Consider the following 19,498-nt stretch of genomic DNA (forward strand, 5'->3'; position numbering starts at 1 on the left):
CACGACACGTGACACTTCGCACGATCGTGGATCAAACACTGCTCTCCTTCTGCCGCAACTTGGAATTATTTATTCCTCAAGATGGACACGCGTAACAATTATCGTCCGATCGCGACACCCGCACTGTTATTAAGTTGCAATCGGCGAGTTCTTTCGGACACTTTTTTATACCTACTTTTGCACCCTTTACCCTTTCTTTGCTTTGGCTCTCCGCTACTTCCTGTTTATCAGCCATGATAAATGGAAAAAGAACGGGAAATAAAGTTGAGAATTAGCCACGCAAATCAGCGCAATTTTCTTGACGAAATCACGACTTCCGGTTCGGTCAGGGAAACGTGGTAAATGAGTTTAAAGGTCGTTTATTAGTTTGTTGGTCGAAAGTTTCGTGCGGGGTTCGCGCGGCAGCCGCGCAAAACATCCCCAACGAGCAGCCCTCGCCATTTCCTATCAATCAAAACAATTTCGCACCTTCTTAATGGACCCAACAAATCACGAGGGATGAATGTCAGGCTTGATTTCGTGGTGATAGAATTTTTTCTATTTTCACGTATACGCAACTATCTATATATATAATTTCTATTTCGGACTCTCGTTAACTGTAGCGTCGGGCATCTTGATGAGTTAAAATGGTGGAAGGTCGTTAATGGATTAAAGCAGGTGAATTGATGAAATTTGAGGAGGAAGAGACTGTTTGTGCCGGAGCTGAAAAATCGTATCCGGATTAATGTTTGGAGAGGGTCTTTGTAAGGTTTAGCAAGGGCGAGAGACAAAAGATGATATAAAATGAAAGGACAAGGATCCTGAGGATCCAATTTAGAACTGTGGATGTCTAGTAGAGAGTAGGGACCCCAGTCCCTCCTATCCCAAAGGACTGGTCGATTTTCTGGCTAATGATTTCTGACCCCACCCTCCACCCCCATGCACTGCAGTTTATCTATCGTCAGGTTCTCACCCTTAATCTTTCATTACCAAAATAAGAGATTACATGTGTGGTCGGTCCTCCACCCTGCGTGCACTTAATACCGATTACATAGTCCTGTAAACCGTGCTTATCAGGATTCGATTACGTAGAAAGTCTTTCATGGCTGCATCGATCCCTTCTAGCTAATGTCGATAATTTATTCGCTCTTGCATCGTGTAAAATATTACGACTCGATACTCATAATGTAACGTTAAATTAATTCCCATAAACTATCCAAGCTGCCACGCATGTATTTCTGCGTAAATCTAAAATAACTGCTCAAAGATGTGGGTACATGGCTCGTGTGTGAAATACACGCGCGCGCGGCGCGTCCACCTCACTTCCATGCTTCGTACGCGTACTTTAAGGAAGGATAATTGACGTTTCGAACGCTAGATGTCTTATTTTCTCGCTAGCGGTCTTGTAGTCCCTCCGTTCATATATATACGTTGTGTGGACGAGGTGCTCTTACCGATAGGAAATGAAGAGGCAATTTTGCTTGATTAAACCAATGATTGCTGCCATATTTTATATGGGGACGTAATGCTGATCCTACATTTCAATTTTTGATGATGCACGTGTACATAATAGCTGATCATTGAATGTCTTTCCTTTACCGCAAAGGAAACTACCTTCTCCGCTGCTGATAAATTATTGACATTGTCGATAAAGAGGAAATTTTTATAAAACGTTTCTTCTTTTATTAAACACATATAAAAATATAATCAATAGAAAGCGATAACAGTTTGATAAAGCGCCTTAGCTGTGATGATTAATTTTAATAAATAACACCTAACTTTTTGCTTACCATCGTCTGTTAGAATCTGGAATGGTAACATGATTGATCGTTGGTTAAGTAATCGAATAATAATTGTACTATAACAGTTTCTATTAAATAACCACTTTTTCTAGACTATTTTTTTATACAGTTAGACATTGATTTTCTTCAATCTAACTGTATTTAGATGAAAATAATTTAACGTCAGGAACGCATTATGAAGAAGAGATTTTAAAATATTGTTTCCCTGGTAGGAAAATTGATATCTAATGGTATCATAATCACGAATTTTCCTACCGGAGTTTTTCCCCTTAATCCTGGCACAAATTGACTTTAATCCTCTAGTAAATTCTTCAGATGCTATAAGTATTTAGGAAACTAGGCATCGTCAAACTGACCTTCCACCAACTTAATTTGACACTTTAAATTGCCAGTTTGCCTCATTTGTCGAATTTTTCTGGTTGTGGACACGGGATGGAAATCTGCAGGGCAAAATCGTCGTTGATTTATCCTCTTAATTGATGCTAATACATTTTTGGATCTAGGAATTATCTTCTCTAGAAAAAGAAGGAAAAAAAAGGGTCCATTAATATTGCAAAGACTAAAAAAATAAGTTTAATTAGTTATTTGTTACCATTAGGATCAAATTCATTTGCTGAATCATTAGAAACATCCCAGTCTTCCATTATTTTATTATTCTCTAATCTAAAATGAAAATTTAGTGTATAAGAGATACGTATCCCATACATGTATGCATAGATATATATACAATTTTAAAGTGAACTTACATCACGCATTCTGTTGGACTTTTGCTACCAAGAGACGAGCTATCGCTCTGACAAGATTCGGAATCCTTGTTAGATTTTACACGAAAACCAGTAAGTTTATCTTCATTTTTCCAATGATCTCTTAAAGATATTCTTAACTTTTCATAAGATATATCTGTCATCTATTAAAGATTTTTGCAATAAAGATTTGATTTCATATACTTTTGATAATGATTAATTATAATATGCCCTTACCATAAAAGAATCAGTTGGGAAAAGATTCTGATCGATATCTAACCCTAATAAATTTAAATGTTTAATTTGTCCTGGAAATTCATGGAATTCATTCCCATACAGGTCTATATATCTTAGACTTCTTAGATCTTTTACTGAATCTGGTAATCGAGACAAATAATTGTGGCTGGCTTTTAATTCCTTTAGCATGTATAAATTACCAATGTTTGGTGGGAGATAGGATATTTTATTTCTATCTATATTTAGTGATCTTAACTGTAGCAAATTGCATACTTCATCTGGCAGCCAAGATATATAATTGCCACTTACATTTAGCTCCTTTAAATTTGTAAATCTGCTTATCTCTGGTGATAAAATAGAAATATTTGCTTCTTGAATATTCAGCTTTTTCAGCTTTTCATTATTTTTTAAATTTATTATTGGAAAATGCCAAAATGAGTTTCTGTTGACAAAACTTCTGCTGTTGCCAATAGACAAGTTCTCAATATTTTCTAGTACTTCTACAAGTTTATCCAAGATTGTATCGGACAACTGACACTGCATCATGGATAAATTTTTAATTGATGAAGTAGAAACATAATTTAATAAATGAAAATGTTTAAAATATGTACAGTCTAACGCAACCTCCTCAAGATTAATATATACCGAAGAAAATATCCAGCCTGGAAACGTTGGACACAGTCCATTTTTTCTTGCAGAAAATACTTTCAAATTTGTACTTTTAGGTTCATCTGATATATCTAAGCTCTTATTATACGACAGATTTAGGGTTTCTAGACTTCTCATACCCCTTGATATGCACAAAGGCATTTTCAGCAGTTGAGTTTTTTGAATATAAAAATATTTTAAATTATTTAAATTTTCCATTTGGGATGGCAATTTTGAAAAACAATTGTTGCTGAGGTCTAACAACTCGAGATTCACCAAATTGGAAATGTCTGATGAAACATGGCTCACTTGATTGTTAGAAGCTTTTAGTATTCGTAAGTTTGTTAACTGACATACTGCAGAAGGTATGATAAAAAGATTGTTGTTACTAATTATTAATACTTTAAGCTTTTTTAATAAATCCAGAGAATTTGGTAAATGTCTTAAATGATTTTCGGATAGATCCAAATGCACCAGATTAGTAATTTTGTCTCCAATATTACTTGGTAGATGATTTAATTTATTTGAACGTAGTGATAAATAAGTTGTGTTCTTGAGCTTCATAATTTTGAAGATTTCTTCTATGCAATCATTTTTCAGTAGACCATTCAAGTGAAGAGATTCTCTAGGCGTTTGCAAAATTTGAAACAATACTTTATTTGCTACTCTATAATTAATCACTGTTGCATCACAGTCCATTGTAATACTATTTAAAGGGAAATATACAAAAGTTCTCGAAAGCTCCTGTCAATTTATAATCTCGCTGACACTTTAAAAACACTTAGAAAATAATTTAGAATATACGTCACTACCTTAAGAGAAATTCTAATACATGTATGCAGAGGAATATATTCGTAGTATGTGTGGCTGTGGGTCCAACCGGTCCAACCTAAGTAACCTAACCACAAACTGATAGAACGATTCTCGCTCGTGCACCTCGTGCATCAGCTGCTTTTGAACGAGTGTAACGGAAAAGTCGGGGAAAAGTCCATTCTTTACATCTTTACTGCCATCTAACAGTAACCCTCAAAAGTAATTATTTAAGCGCATTTTCTGAATTGAAATATACGAGATTTCGAAAATAAGAAAACAGAAATACTTTGTACTAAGCTATAGTTTTGGTAAATGCAATTTGATCAAAACACATATAGTGTAATGAAGAAAAGCTTAATGATTCACGAATAATTTATTGAACTTTACATAGAAATATTTTAATTATATTAGACGAAAATAATTATCATTACAGATGTAAATAGAGCAGCGACAGTATGGATAGAGAATAGAGGATGATACTCAAAGAAGAATACGAGATTTACGCTAAAGAAAAGGCGTGCAGAGGCCAGCTCGTTTATTGAAAACTCGAAATGAATTGATGAAATTGCATTGTGTGTTTTTATATAAAATTATGCAATATTGTCTCGCAAATAATGATTTAAGAAGGCGCCATGCGGTTAATCCAAGAGGTAATTCTTAAATTATGCTGCCACCGTTAAAGGGGAAGACGCTGAATAATATATTAAAATATATATTGCACGTGGTCGTAAACTTTCGTAGGTTCGATTGGCAGTCATTATGGAAAAAGGAAGAGAAAGAGAGACGAGAGAAAAAAAAGAAGAAAATCCTCCTACGCTAGTAAAATTCTCTACCTCGATTTTTCTTTATAAATAATAAAAGAGTTGAGCGACTTTTTGCAATATTTGCGTGTTACGCCTTGTTGCAGGGTCAGAACGCTCGACCCGGAAATGACAAGAATTGTACTAACGTGGCATTAAAGCTACGGCAAAATAAAATATTCAATAATAATATTAAGAGTGATAACAACATTATAGTGCACGGTTTAATCTAGCTTTCGTGTGACATAGGAATATGCAGTTCTCTTTTGGAATGTGCAAAACGTACATCTTAATATGGCATTCGAACCATCGACCTTCCTCTCTACTACTCGTTGATTTATAATCTTGTATATAAATAATATACTCGCGCGTATACATTATATATATATATATATATATATCACTTGAATCGTCACGAGAAATCGGTCTTTTGACGTCAATTGGATAAATTTTCTTATCGAAGGAAGAAACATATATTTTTATATAGCTATATATAAATATATAAAACATTTCAATGTGACCTTTTTGACAAAATTATCCACAAATTTGAAAACAAAAAATTAATATCTGCAACACAGAGTTTTGTAGGTAAGAGTAAATTTCTTTCAAAGACAATTCAAGTGGTACATCTTGTACAACGCATGAACGCACTCATTTCACTCAACCAAACACACACACACACACACACACGCGCGCGCGCGCGCGTGCTCGCGCACACACATACACAGAAAGACGAATGATATCTTAAAAATCAAATTTCTTCATGCTCCTCGCGGCAACAATAAATAGTACGATATGATACAGTGACGTTTGATGCTTAAATATTGTCTGGACGAATTGGCAAAAATGCATATATATAATACATTATATAATAATATAGATAATAGGGTATATGTGTACGTAGTATTATAAATGTAATATATATATATATATATATATATATATATATATCTATGGATAAATCTGCCTGGAGAGAACATTGAGATAAAATTCGTGCAGTGCTTAATATAGTATCGATCCAATAAATTAAATTCGTCTACAATAATTGTCGTCAGCTCGATTAAAGCGTTACGTCGAGCAATCACCTAGAAATTCATTTTTCATGCTTTCCCCAACAATTTGCTGAATCATAAAAGTTTTGCTTTTTCGCGTTTCGAAAGAGTCGAATGATTTGTAAATGAAGTTTTTAATCGAAACGATGGAACTTGGCACTGGATAATTTACATTTTTCTATTAAAGCACACAGTTTGAGAAGAAGAGGAAGGAAGGAAGGAGTGTGGGAGTGGGAGAGAGAGAGAGAGAGAGAGAGAGAGAGAGAGAGAGAGAGAGAGAGAGAGAGAGAATTAGAAAGGAAATATTGCACCGCGCGTATGTAAAAATTCACAAATATCTTTAAAAACGCAAAAGAGAACTTACACCTTTTCAGACTTATGATATAAAATAAACGACGACGCGAAAAATATATTATTATTCCTCGCTTATTTTATATTGTTAAAAATCTGTATGTAAATTTTTATAATTATATACAAATATATATATATATATATGCTCACTTATACAATTAAACGTGTAGATAATTATTTACGAGCATTTTCTCTTTCATTTCGCCATATATGGTCACTTGTAAATTTCACTCGTTTAGAAAAAAATAAATGTTAAAATGTATATTGTATAGATATCTTTCGCGTGAATGATATTGTATCAATATAGAAATTCGGCCCCGTTAATTTTTTATACAAGTGATTTTATGAGAGCGATCGAACAGGTGCGATGATAAAAAATTAAGGGGAGAGAGTATGATAGATACATAAATAGCTATACTATCTCGACTCGTTCTTCCATGTATTATTAAGGTTCTTCAAAGTTTCTTGACTGTTGTTTCGTGGTTTCGTTTATTTTTTTTCCCTCGATTTTGCCAGTTACCAGTTATTCAAGTTTTAGCCTTTAGGGGTATACATATAGCTTATAAGATGAGAAAGGCGATAAAAATAGTGCGAGGTAGAAAGCTATTAGGATCATTACAGTCGTAAGGAATGAAGAGTTCGCTCAGGAGGTTCTAGTCGAATCTAGAATGAAAAATAATTATAAAAAAAAAAAAAAAAAAATATGCAACTATTGCATGGTACATAAATATACAATATAATACTTTGAAACTGGATGTGACAACTTTCACTATACATTTTCAACGGAATATTCTTCGACGATCCTTCAACTTCCGGTATGAATGGGGAGTCCCTTGAATTCTGGTAACTTTCGTCGAACAGTGCAAACCACTGGATTTACTCTCTACCGCCTGTTCAGTGGTACGATATCTCGATTCTACTCTCGGATCTAAATATACGGATGACTCCTTTTTCGAACGTTACTGCGATGCACTGCAAATTGGAAAGAAGCTTCCGGTGTCTCGCATTCGTGGAAGGAAAGAATTGAGCAAATGTGTCGTGTGAGAAATGAAATGCGCGAAGAGGCTAACCGTCCTTGGACTCACTTAAAAAATCTAACTAATTAAGCGCTTTGCAGGCTCGCACCGTGTACAAAATATATAATATACGCCTGAAAGTGTTTTCATCGTTTCTTTTCAACGGTAAGGCCTTGTAAAAGTACCAGAGCCATTCTGGAAAAGCTCGAAAACGAAGGAGTCGATTCCATTGTTTCTCCGAAGAGGGTATAGAGGGACCATTTATTATCAATTTCTTTATTATATATGTATATATATAAGCATCGGAATCGATTTCAACATTTCGCTCCCTCTTCAAGGTCTCGGTCCTTCTCGCCTACACCAACAATGATTATCGTGACTCCTTTGATATTCGTATTTATATATATATATAACAATCCGGCAAAGTCTCCTCCAGGATTCTTACACCTGCTGGTCCCTCGTGGAAGAAGGACTCGCGTCATCGGGCCAGGCTCTAAATACGAAATGCTATCACAGTTTTTCACATTCTTGCACCGCACTTATCGTTCATCGACGTCGATGCGAACGTCATCAACATATACATATATATATATATGTGTGTGTGTACATATTATTGTCAATCATCCTTTCGATTCTCGAGCACCTTCTCGTCAGGTGGCACCATCGATCCTTCGACATTCGACGATTTCTTCCAAATGTCCCCTTTCTCTCCCCCCCCCCCCCCTATCTTTCCCCTCGGCGATTCCCAGCCTGAGCTCTCGCATTCTCCCCTCATAATAACGAAGCAACAACGTAAGTACTCGTGCACGAAGGATTTCACAATTCTCATGAAACGTTTGCTCGAGCCATTGCCAAAAGGAAGGATCGATCCCCGTATAACGATCATCGGCAACGTGCTCGAGGGACTGACTGTCAAACGTTCTCCATGGATGTTATAGTCCTAACAATTTGTATCGAGTCTTCGGGCTGCGTTTGGTAAGAGCGTGAAACTAACTTTGGACGGAAGGACTCGTTCTTTGTATTCCGCTGGCTTTTTCCCTTTATTCACCCCACTCCCCTCTTTCTCTTCTCAATAACTCGGCAAGGACGTCGAGGGAAGAGCGAATATCCTGCTGATCCTGTCCGAAGATCTCTTCCACGGATCTTACACTCGTGCGTCGCTGAGAGCCTCTCGTTTATCGAAGGTCCTTGAGAATTCACGTGGCTATATCTATCTGCTGAAAGTTCCACGTGGCCTTCGCTAATCATTGGCAAATTTCGCGAGTATCGCGCCAAGCTAGGGTAATCTGCGCTCCAGATCTTCGTGAAGCAGACTGTTGTTGTTCGCTTCGTGAATAGATGCGGGTGAGGCTTCTTCCGGTTGCTCGCCACCGCTTAACTCTAATTGGCCCGTGCTATCACCGCTACTGGACCCGCACTCTCCATCGACGAATCTGAAAATTGCATTTTTCGTTATCACGAGTGGTGGTGTACAGGGTGCGACTGTTGAAATGGTTTAGAGCGGAGATTCGAGGGTATTTGTACCGTGGTTGCTCGACAGGGACGTCGACATTTACGGAAATACGCGTTTCGTTGTGTAAACAGCCTCCGGGGCGTTTTGACAGTTGGACCCTGTATGTACAGGGTCCGACTGTCGATTCGTCACGAACTATATTTTTGGCGGTACGAGAGACACTCGAACTTTGTTTATCGAGCGTGTATTCCTTGTTTCTTCAGGAACCTCTTCATGGTCGATTTATCGAAATTTGCGAGGGATGTTAACGTTATTATCTACGAGGGAGTGCAAGCGCAGGATCGATCGACGCGTCGCATGAAAATGCACGGGTTACTGCGGATTCCCCGTGGTAATTCCGGTCTAAAGATATTATTGGTGGCCGAGCTGCATCGGAGTGCAAAAAACCAACCGATAAATTCCAAAGTAGAGCGCATATAATAATCACGAGGAAGCGCTGACACTGCGCGCGAGCTAAATAAGTTTAAAGAGCAAAATGAAACCTTATCTCGAAACTTGCTAATGAGCAGATAGCGAGATGACGAAAAGGAAGAGACCACGGACGGTTTGCTCGCTTATTTCGTTCTGGCTAACAACCAATAAGGGCTTTCCAACGCTCTTAATCTTGCCAAAGTCGAGCGCGCCATTTCGAATTTTCAGTAATTGGCATAATTCACTGAGTTAACCTCCCTACTCATTGATATTCCGGCATTTAACGAGGAATCGAAAGTTGGAACGTAAAAATTGCTCAACTTGCAAAGTCGCTTGCGTGCAACATTTACGTATAAATTAAGACAAAGCGGGATGAATGAGAAACACTTTGGTCGAATTCCAGCGAGTCTTTCCAAAAATTATCTACCCCGCGAATCCTAATAGGACCGAGTGCGTACCAAACTATACCATTGAACTCTTGGCTCGTCGATAAAATTCCACAAGAATTTTACGAATTTTATCCGAGCACTATGTTGAACCTGTAGCAACAAAGTTACTATACATATATACATATATACTGCTCTCCCTAAGGCGTTTTTAATTTGCTTTGATATCTTCGCGTGACTCATCCGCTGCCATCAATATTCAATGCTAACGCCTCGCGATGGACATTCTCCATTACGCGATAAAAACAATTCTTATTCCTCCGACGCGAGTCGAGCCTCGAGTAATTCTTCTTCTCGCCGAATTCTGCGAATGCTGCTCCTCGCGAGGACTGCTCGAGCGTCGGGGCTTCTTTATAAATGATCAAGTTAGGGGGGGGGGGGGGGTGATCGAGGGAAGTGTTTTACGAAGCTCTTATTATCAGTTTGCGACGGGTCGCGCGAGGGGGTCGGTGTGGATCGAGCGTGAAGGTGGAAAAGTCTAAGTTACTCACGTGTATGGCTGTTCCTCCCCGCGCATCTCGCATATGACGTTCGTCAATGCCATTATGTAATTCTTGGCCAGCGTCAGCGTTTCGATTTTGCTGAGTTTCCTCTCCATTTTAACGTGTGGTATTACCTCCCGCAGTTGCTGCAATTTCCAAGAAAAATATCGATCATTGGTAATTGAAAAATTGAAATCCACATTAGGTTCTGTGTGTGTGTAACCATTCTTCTATAACCTCATCTTTCTTCCATTTTGACAGGAGGGGGGATGGTGGTACCGGAAGTTCGCGGTGAAAAGAGTGGCAGGAATTTCCAAGAAAAATATTGGGTCTTTATTGAAAAGTTAAAGTTCGAACGCAAGTTGTTATTCTTGGCTGTTTCTTGTATGGAGAAAGGTGAATGGGGGGAGGGGGGGGGGGGGGATGATAGTGCGGGAAAATGTGGCGATCGGTGAAAAGGAAAGTGAGAGCACGGAATAAGAGGCGGTTGATTGCGGTGGCTTGTTCGCTGGGATTTTTATTACGCAAATTAAGTTTTGTTCGATATAATAACACGTCTCATAGATGCTAGTAATATGTGAAATATATAATTATCGTCTTACGAAACGCTGGACGACGTAATTTCGCCACTTGCGCGAAATATATAATGGCCTGTGTAAGCATTCCGACAAGGGCTACGACCTACTTTCGATATTTAATAGACTCTTTTCCCTCGCCAATATAACTTAAAAAAAAAAAAAGAAACGAGAAGAAAATACAATTGCGTTCGAGCCTCTCGCGAGGCTGAAAAAAAATATTCACCAGAGTCATCGAATTTTTCCAATCAATTTTCCTAAAATCGTGCAATTTCAACGAAGAATTGGAGAACGTTCAAAAATGATCTATATACTACGAATCTCTCGTGATACTCGAGAAAAATAATTTACCCTTGCCACTAATTTTCTTTACTCTCGATCACTCTCTTGAAAATATAAAAAAAAAATCGCAGAATTTGATCGAAGGACTGGACAACGTTTGTTCGGCGCCAATGCAGGCTGCAATGATCATTAAAAAGATTACGCTTCGAATGACCCGTCATTACTCGCCCATCTATTCTTGCTCTCGAACGATTACTTTCACTAATAAGTATCCTATTAGCAAAACCCTTTGGCAAATTATACAGGGGAAGCTCGCTGGCACTTAAGTACACAGTCGCAATAATCCTGCAAAGAGAGTCACGTAATTTTTCCGAATGGTTCAATCGCGTTCTCCAATATTCGCCATTAAATTAATTCAACCAATCAACCACCGCTTAATTATTACCAAATTAACAACCACTATATACGCAAAACGCCAAACAAGCGAGTAGAATTTCTTATCGTTAAATCGATATCTCAAAATACCTTAAGAGGGTCGTTGATCGAATCTTTCGAAAATTCCTTATCGTACACCTACACATATATATATCTCTAGTTTTTTCACGATAAATCCAGATTCGAGATCGATGGTTAACGTTGAAAACGAGTACCTCGAGAGTATAGATAATGGACGCATCACTGTATTTTTTATGCCACTGAAAATTTCCTTTGCTTTTTTCTCGGGGATGTGACTAAAGGGGAGGGTGTGAGGGGGGGGGGGGGTGAGAATGAAAATAGAAATAAAAACCTACCTCAAAAGCATCATTGAGCGAGTGCATCCTCATTCTCTCCCTCTCGTTGCTCTCGAGCCTCCTGAGATTCCTTTCCCTCGCAGAAATTCCGCTTTTCCGCCTCCTCGTCGTGGGGGGTCCACCACGATTTCTTCTCTTCGCCTGTTTCGGGCTCCTCTCGCTCCCACTGCTGTCACTCTCCTCGCCCACCTTCGCAGACAAAGCTTTCCTTAATTAATCGCCTCAATTATCTCCCACCTCCTGCACCATCATATATATATATATATATATATACACACAACAACCCGCAGCCTCGTAAAGCGCAGTGTTTAATAAACTCCAATCGCTATTGACCAACGCGATAAATTACAATAATTGCAACATTCCAATTAGCCATTACAATAAACACGATATAACGCTAAAATTACCATATTACAATTGTAAATCATACACCGTCCCGACTAACGTGGCGTTATTGACGAGAGGAGCCGAGGGAAAAAATTATGAAAAAAAAAAACAAAAAACAGAGACTATGAGATCTAAGAATAAAGGGGTCGGGGGGGGGGGGAGACAAGTTTACGAAACATCATTATTTAGCCAGCTACCGCACGAACATCGAGAATCGAGAAAAGGGCCAAAGAGATAAGATTACGAAACGCTATCTAATTTATTTTGCCGTAATGCTCTGTTCGTGCACCGATAAGGCAAGTTTATTTATCAAGTTCTGATCGAGTCTTCGCCTTGACTAGAAATCGATCGATTACGTACGACTGGAATCGTTCTCCGTCCAATAGGCTTCCCTACGTCTTTTCTCTCACCGAGAGAAATTACCAAAAGTTCGCTCGAGAGGTCCTCGAGCTACGAGGCCTCTCCAATCGTGATCCTCGTGAGAGTTTAATTCTCCCCCAGAAGCAAGTAAACTGGATGGACGAATTACCTCGGCACTGACATGGTGCCGGTTCCGTTTTCCTGTTAGGGAATCGACGGAGGCGTCGTCCAAGTCGATATACATCTCCTGATCGGCGCAGTCCTGATCACTACCCGATGATCTCTCCAGACTTCTCATTCTTCTTCCGCCACGCACCTGATACACACACATACGCAAAAAACATTAGCATAATTAACAAGGAAATTTTTCAATTATTTCGTCGCGTCGACTCGTTATTTAGTTTACCATCCAACGCAATAATATATTATCTTATATACACCTGTAGCTTATGTCTCTCTCTCTCCTTTTTTTGTTTGTTTTTTTTTCGCCACAATCGATAGCGAAGAGTCATAAATAATTAATAAGCGCCTATAATAATAATGATTAATCTCGAGTGGTGGTAACACTTGTAGCAATATTTGATAGCGTGTGACCATTCGTTTGTGTTTATATATATATATATATATATATATAGTGTATATGCAAAGCTATTTGCAACGTGTAATGAATTTTAGTAAGAGTACCTCGCACATTTTTTATTTATGAAGGATCGTCGAAGAAGAGGTTCGTGAGGGAGAGGAAGGAAGAATTATCGAGGTGGAGAAAGAAGAGAGAACGAGTAGTTGGGAATAGCTCCGTGTTTCATGGGAATTAACGTGCGATGCGCGTGCGTTCTTCTTATGGCCACCTAACCTACAATGGAGTTGTGCTCTCTCTTTCTCTCTATTCTTGTCCGTTCAATAGCGAGTGTATTCGTGTGCCTCTATATACGCGTATAGCTGTATCCTTCGCTGTGTACTCCTCCCTCCTCCTCCCCCCCCTCCTCACTACTGGTAGTCATTCACTCGTCTATTGGCCGAGCCACGCTCCGTAGATTATTTCCTCCAAGCGGGTAATCCCACGACTGAAACCCAAATTCCAACATCAACAACGCGATACTTCTTGAGTCGACTCTGATCTTTATCCTGGAGCTTCGTTTAGAAATTCCATAGTACGAGAAAAACTAGAAAAAGAAAATATTCCATGCAAATAAACGTTGCTTCGAGTAGTCGCGAAAAATTTTCTTATTCGTTTTTAAGTAAACGTTTAATTGTCTTGGATTAAAATTGATCTTGTTGGATTGCACTGGATAATGTTGGAACGATATTTTTAATTCAGGCGAATTTTCAAAGCAAGATTTCTTCGAATCTAATAATTTCTCGTATCCGTATGTATATATATATACCAGAGTCTCTCTCCACGAGTCTTCCGCAATCTCACGAATAATATTTACCAGGAGGATAACTCCGACGCTGAGTTCACTGATTAAAACGATCGGACAATTACTTCTGCTTGCGTATACATTTTAAAATTCATCCGGGAATAGACGACCAATCATCGTTCGTCTCTTTCACCGGTGAAACGCGTTTTTTCCAGATTTTGACGAAGAATTTGTGCTCGGTCCCTGTGACGTCGCTGGTAAATTGTTTCGAATACCGTTTTTTAACGGCGAAACTCGCATCAATTTAACGGACAGTGTTCTTCTTATCCGCGTAGCAGCCGGTTTCACTGGAGAAACTCCAACGGATACACTCGGTTGAATTACAAAAATACGACGTCGATTCGGGACTAATTAGTTGGATATAAATTACCGATGCGAGAGTGTTATCAGCACGAAACGCGGGATGTGCGTCACCAACACACACCTGTCGTTCGTAATTAATGAAAAATCAACTAGCCAAACTGTGCAAACCGAATTTCGACCTTTCCTATACATAAACGAGGCAGAGTTTCTTCTCCCGAGGAATTGTATACCGAGTGGGGTATATAAACCCTAGGATCTTTGACGAAAAGGTGTCAAGCACTGGAATCGTATAACGATTGCGAAATGAACGGAATTGCAAGGTCGAGATGCAAATTCTCTTTAGGAATAATCGGTGGTCGGAGGCGTTTCCTGTGTTCGCTTTAGTTATTCAAGCAGATAGCAAAGTTTCTAGATGGTCTCGACGAGCGTTTCGGTGATACACTGCTTTGGAAAGGAAAGAAACTCGGGCTTCTCGAAACTCTCTCTTATCACTGATATATAAACTCGACACTTTTAATTGCAATTTAATTTACAATCCTACAATAGAAACTTGCCAAATTGCCGGTCGTCACAGGCTATCCTGAATTTCTCTCGGTATACAGTGTAAATTAATCAATTTTATCAAAATCCAATCATAGGTCAGGCGCTGAATAGGCAATTACAATCGTTACGTCCGTAGATAAGAAATGAGTGAAGAAAGAGGGATATATCGCTGATACGTTTCCTCGGGCACTAATACAAGCAACGGATAAGACTGTACATGCGTTACGGAAAATATAACACTGAAAAATCCATCAGAGTTTTTCAGTATTTGCAGCCCCGTGGCTTTTTTCCGAACTTGGTTCAAACTTCGAAATAACAGTGACCTTGAAACCTAAGGGTGGATGCAGAGTAGATCATTCTCGTACAGTTCACTCGACTAAAAGATGTCTAAAAGTTGTCTATAAGTCATTTGGTGCTCTATAGGTTTCGATGCGTATTTAGAAATCTCCTATCTTTTTATCTCCCACGTACGAAACACTTCTACGCTGCGGGAAATTGAATCCTTTACCATTCGGCTAACTTCACACTGTGCTTTAACATGAAAATTGATATACCGACACTATAGCTGAATCACACGAAACAATTTCCCACTGTTTAGGGATCAGAGTATCGAAGTACGAATAATAGCTTTGGTACACTCGCGCGAATGCTCCAGCGTCCATCTACTCTAAGAAGAGTGACCAAAACAGTTTTTGGTTCCTCGAGAGTCTCCACTGGTCGTTACGAGGAGAGTAGCTAGAATTTTTTCTCACGACTGAAACACAATTACGAGTCCTCCGAGTCTTCTCGAAAGCCGAGAGAAGCTCGATTACAGTGGTTGCAAGAAAAAAAAACTGCTTTTTTACAGCCAAAAAACCATGACAAATCCTTCGAATCCTCTTGAAACTCGAGAGAAGCTCGATTATAGACGTTGGAACAGTAATGACGAAAAATTGCGTTTTTACATCCAAAAAAACAATCACCTTTCGTATAAACACTCTATACTCGAGACCGTTTCAACGCAAATGACAGTAAACAATGGAGCAATTTCTGAAAACTCGTCGCAACGTTCCCGACGAATACTTTTCACGGAATCGAGGAGAAGAGGATGTTGATGTTTACCTTGCAGAGATTGGCCGTTGCTCGAACGGCGACTAGAGGCGAATAAAATCCATGACGCGCGCGGCAGGGGGGAGTGAGATGTCGCACTATGGAGGATGATCCAAGGAAAAAGCTTTTCTCTCTTCTACGTCCGTTTTCCCTCCGGCCGGTGTTTTTCGCGCAGTTTCATGGGTTTGTCACGGGCATCCTGTCGGCCTCTCGGTTTCCACGTCGCTGTCGTGTACGATGGAGTACAAGCCCTGCACAGAATTCGCCGAAAATGAAGCCCCGATCAATCTCGTCCCACTTTTTACCGCAGGGAAAATTATGCATTTCCCATTTGCAGTTTTCGCGCGGTGTCTCGAGCCGCCGCAGTGTTACGAGGTCATATCCGCGTACGAGGAATGGCTGCTAGTGGCTCGTGTGTGTACATGCAAACGCGTATACGTATATATACAGTGTACTACAAAACGGAGAAGGCGCGCTGCTGGTAAGCGACTCGAGGCAAGCGAGCAAAGACAGGCACAGGTTCGTCTCGCCTCGCCTCGTTCGGTCCCGGTCCCAGCATTCTCCAGCTCGCCTACTCCACTCGCGAAGCCTCTGCACTCTTGGACATTCCAACGAGCGTTCTTCCCGTGCCTCCGCGAGATTCAGTGTCAACGGAGCGAGGCTCCTCTATCCCGATCCGTGCAGCAACCAGTACATCGTCCATCGACGCGTTTCCGAAGGCGAACTTGACAGTGATACTCCCCCCCCCCCCTCCCCTCTTGCAAAGCCACAGAAATCTTTTCTCGGAAAAACCAACGGCAGTGTTTACAAGTCGGATACACACGAGCGCGAGCTGGGAAAGGCCCTTATCAGCCGATACAATTATACGCGGATTTCACGCGAAGCTATCGAATCTTGCCGCGTGGCCAATCAGCCACGTTAACGCTCGCGCCGCCAACAATCTCCGCGAGGAGAGGCTCTTGCTCAATAGGAATTGCTGCGCGAGCAGGAAATAACTCTCGAAATAACTAATAAAGCGGCGATTTTCACTTTGTCAGGCACAGCAGTCGCGTTTACTCGACGAATTCCTCGCGTTTCGCCAGCAATTTTCCCCCCTTTGTTACTCTATATATATGTATTTGTATGTGTGCGTGCATGGGCGATCCTCTCCAGGCTCTTCGTTGCTTTCGTACCGCGATAAGGAGATCGATCGAGGCTCGAAGCTTCGTCGTGAGAGAATCCGGGCTATCCAGAGAGCACTTGATTAATTTCGCTATGGAAATTTCACTTGCCGGCAGGTTGGCCAATTCACTGCACTCTCGTGTGTATATCGTTTGACGTTTCTCTCGTCAAGTCTCGGCTCACCGAGCGCCCGATCCGGACTGACTATAACTGTAAACGATCACTTGTCGCTCCGCTCGCTGTCGCTGGCCGATCCACCCCCCACCCCGCGCATTCCCGACGTCCCCCACCACCCGTTGCACGAGCGACACCGAGGGTGGGGACACGCATACACGATCCCCTACAACCTGATCCGTTCCGAACCGAACCTTTGCGTTGCGGCTGGGCATTCCCCTCCCCCCTCTCGCTCTTTCACGAACACGATGCTCGGGTACCGGTACCGATCGAGCGAGACTCGCGCTGCACCTGCCACTCTGCTCCGTCGCGACTCTGACAAAACTCCAAAATTGTCCCAATTTTCACTGGAAATTCATGGAAGCGCATACAAGTTGGATTTTCTTCCATTTTTGTCTCAATTGCAAAATTCGGTTGGTAGAATTTCCGGGGTATAATTACAATGTTTTTTTTGTTGTTGTTGCTTTGTATCATCGTTGATCTCAAAGAGATTTTTGAACGAATGGTGTACGTTGTTGTTCAGCGAGGGAGGCTTGGAAATGTGAAAATTCGAGCTCCCCTCCCCCACCACGGTTCACCAGTACGAAGAACCGGTTTTTCGAAACGAGGGTTCGCACACAGTCCCGTTCCCCCTATAATTCGCGCGAACGCGAGGGAGAGATTAAACGTGCATATATATCGCACGGTATTGACAATTCGAGAAAGGATTCGGCAAGCCCCGTGAGAGAATTTGACGGCTCGCTGGATTTTTCGGACGCGCGCGAAAGCCTTTAAAAGCGTATTGATAAGGGTTTTGTCTATTTGCACGGGGAAAATATGGGGGCGTGGAAAATGAACGGATGGCTGCGAGAGAGATCGGTCGAGAAAAAGCAGAAGGGATTAGAGCGCGCGCGAAAGTTTCCCGATATCAACCACCCGCACCCCCACCCACTACACGAGGAAACGTTTCGCTCGCTCCACTGGGATCTTTTTGGTCTCTCGATCGAGTGGCGCAAAACTATATACATATATATATATATATATATTCCCCGTGCTCTTTCTCTTCCCTCCCCTTTCTTTTTTCGCTGAAACCCGGTTTCGTGCCAGCGCATTTATCTTTCTTGCGCCGGCCACCTCGAGTTTTGTCAAAACCAGACTCTGCTCGCTCGCTCGCTTACCCAATCGTTGATCCGCTCCGATCGGCCGATCGAGGCTTTGATCGGAGCCTTCCCCGTATCCGAGTGGCTCCTGATTGGCGGAAACACGGGCCAATGCGAATTGTATCTCTCGTGCTCCGCCGGCGCCTGCTCCTCGTATCGCTCTACATAAATATCATTAAACACGTGTTTATTAATTAATGCAGCTGAGCGCATCTTGTGGAATTCTCTGATGCGGGACAAAAGCAGGAAACTCGCTTATCTTATCGCTGCAGCGCCAGAGTTTATTCAGATGCCGATAAACAAATGTACCGCTGCGTGTGTATCTCGCTGGTAAGTGGGAATGTGGTCGGGGGATATTGAGTGGGGGGGGGGGGGGGGGGGGAGTGAGCAAAAAAGAGAAGAACGGTGATTGTTGTGCGAAAATAAGTGTCTAGGTCCAAGTGTCATTCATACCGGCGCACCGGGAGTTGTGTGAAGGGGGGGGGGGGGGGAGGGGGCCTTGACCCATGCGTGCCAAGCGAACAAGAAGCGGCGCGGAGAACACTACTGCTCAACTGGACACGGACGGACCGATTCAGTCGGCCAGGAATGTATCCGCGTTGTACCGTTATACTATATATACCACGCTATATAGCGTACACTGTACGCGCGATCTTGACGCGGTGTTATTGTGACTCGAGCCCGAAATTACGCGTTTTACACTGAAAAATAATACGTCGCTGAATTTTGAAACGCTCCGCTCCTCCTCGGATTAATAGATCCGTCTTGGGAAAAGTATTCTTCCCCTTGCGGCTTGCTCACACGCGCACAGCTTACTTTTACTACTTACCGCGCGACTCCGCTGGCGGGTCTCAGTGCCAGTAGATAATACCGTATATACTGGCTAACGCCAGACTGCCTGAAATATTCTATAGGAACATTTTTGGAATATAGATTGCTCTGTAATTATTCTTTGAATATTTTATACAATTTTGCGTCAT

General features: G+C 41.0%; 2 protein-coding genes across 4 annotated transcripts; both read right to left on the bottom strand.

The window, feature by feature from the left end:
• Positions 1-1,646: 1,646 nt before the first annotated feature.
• On the bottom strand, positions 1,647-4,970 carry LOC136779619 (leucine-rich repeat protein SHOC-2-like). 2 transcript variants are annotated; one of them, XM_066737306.1, is made up of 5 exons: positions 4,222-4,970; positions 2,762-4,034; positions 2,528-2,688; positions 2,374-2,444; positions 1,647-2,296 (listed from the first exon to the last, which is right to left on the bottom strand). In XM_066737306.1, the coding sequence occupies exons 2-5, from the start codon at positions 3,971-3,973 to the stop codon at positions 2,118-2,120; spliced, it is 1,623 nt and encodes a 540-aa protein (XP_066593403.1). In that variant the 5' UTR covers positions 3,974-4,034; positions 4,222-4,970; the 3' UTR covers positions 1,647-2,117. The 2 variants fall into 2 exon arrangements, with proteins under 2 accessions (XP_066593403.1, XP_066593402.1); XM_066737305.1 differs by having other exon boundaries at positions 2,762-4,970.
• A 1,326-nt stretch (positions 4,971-6,296) lies between these two features.
• On the bottom strand, positions 6,297-17,391 carry LOC136779620 (protein dimmed-like). Of its 2 annotated transcripts, XM_066737308.1 has the most exons (6): positions 17,217-17,391; positions 16,057-16,295; positions 12,858-13,004; positions 11,942-12,130; positions 10,303-10,439; positions 6,297-8,874 (listed from the first exon to the last, which is right to left on the bottom strand). In XM_066737308.1, exons 3-6 carry the CDS (start codon positions 12,984-12,986, stop codon positions 8,718-8,720), a joined length of 612 nt encoding a protein of 203 aa, XP_066593405.1. In that variant the 5' UTR covers positions 12,987-13,004; positions 16,057-16,295; positions 17,217-17,391; the 3' UTR covers positions 6,297-8,717. The 2 variants fall into 2 exon arrangements, with proteins under 2 accessions (XP_066593405.1, XP_066593404.1); XM_066737307.1 differs by lacking the exons at positions 16,057-16,295; positions 17,217-17,391 and adding an exon at positions 13,373-13,647.
• Between the last annotated feature and the right edge of the window lie 2,107 nt (positions 17,392-19,498).

Source organism: Prorops nasuta, unplaced genomic scaffold (genome assembly GCF_024137725.1).
Source record: "Prorops nasuta isolate Cenicafe-Biocafe unplaced genomic scaffold, Cenicafe_Pnas_1.2 PNAS00017, whole genome shotgun sequence".
Classification (NCBI taxonomy): Eukaryota; Metazoa; Arthropoda; class Insecta; order Hymenoptera; family Bethylidae; genus Prorops; species Prorops nasuta.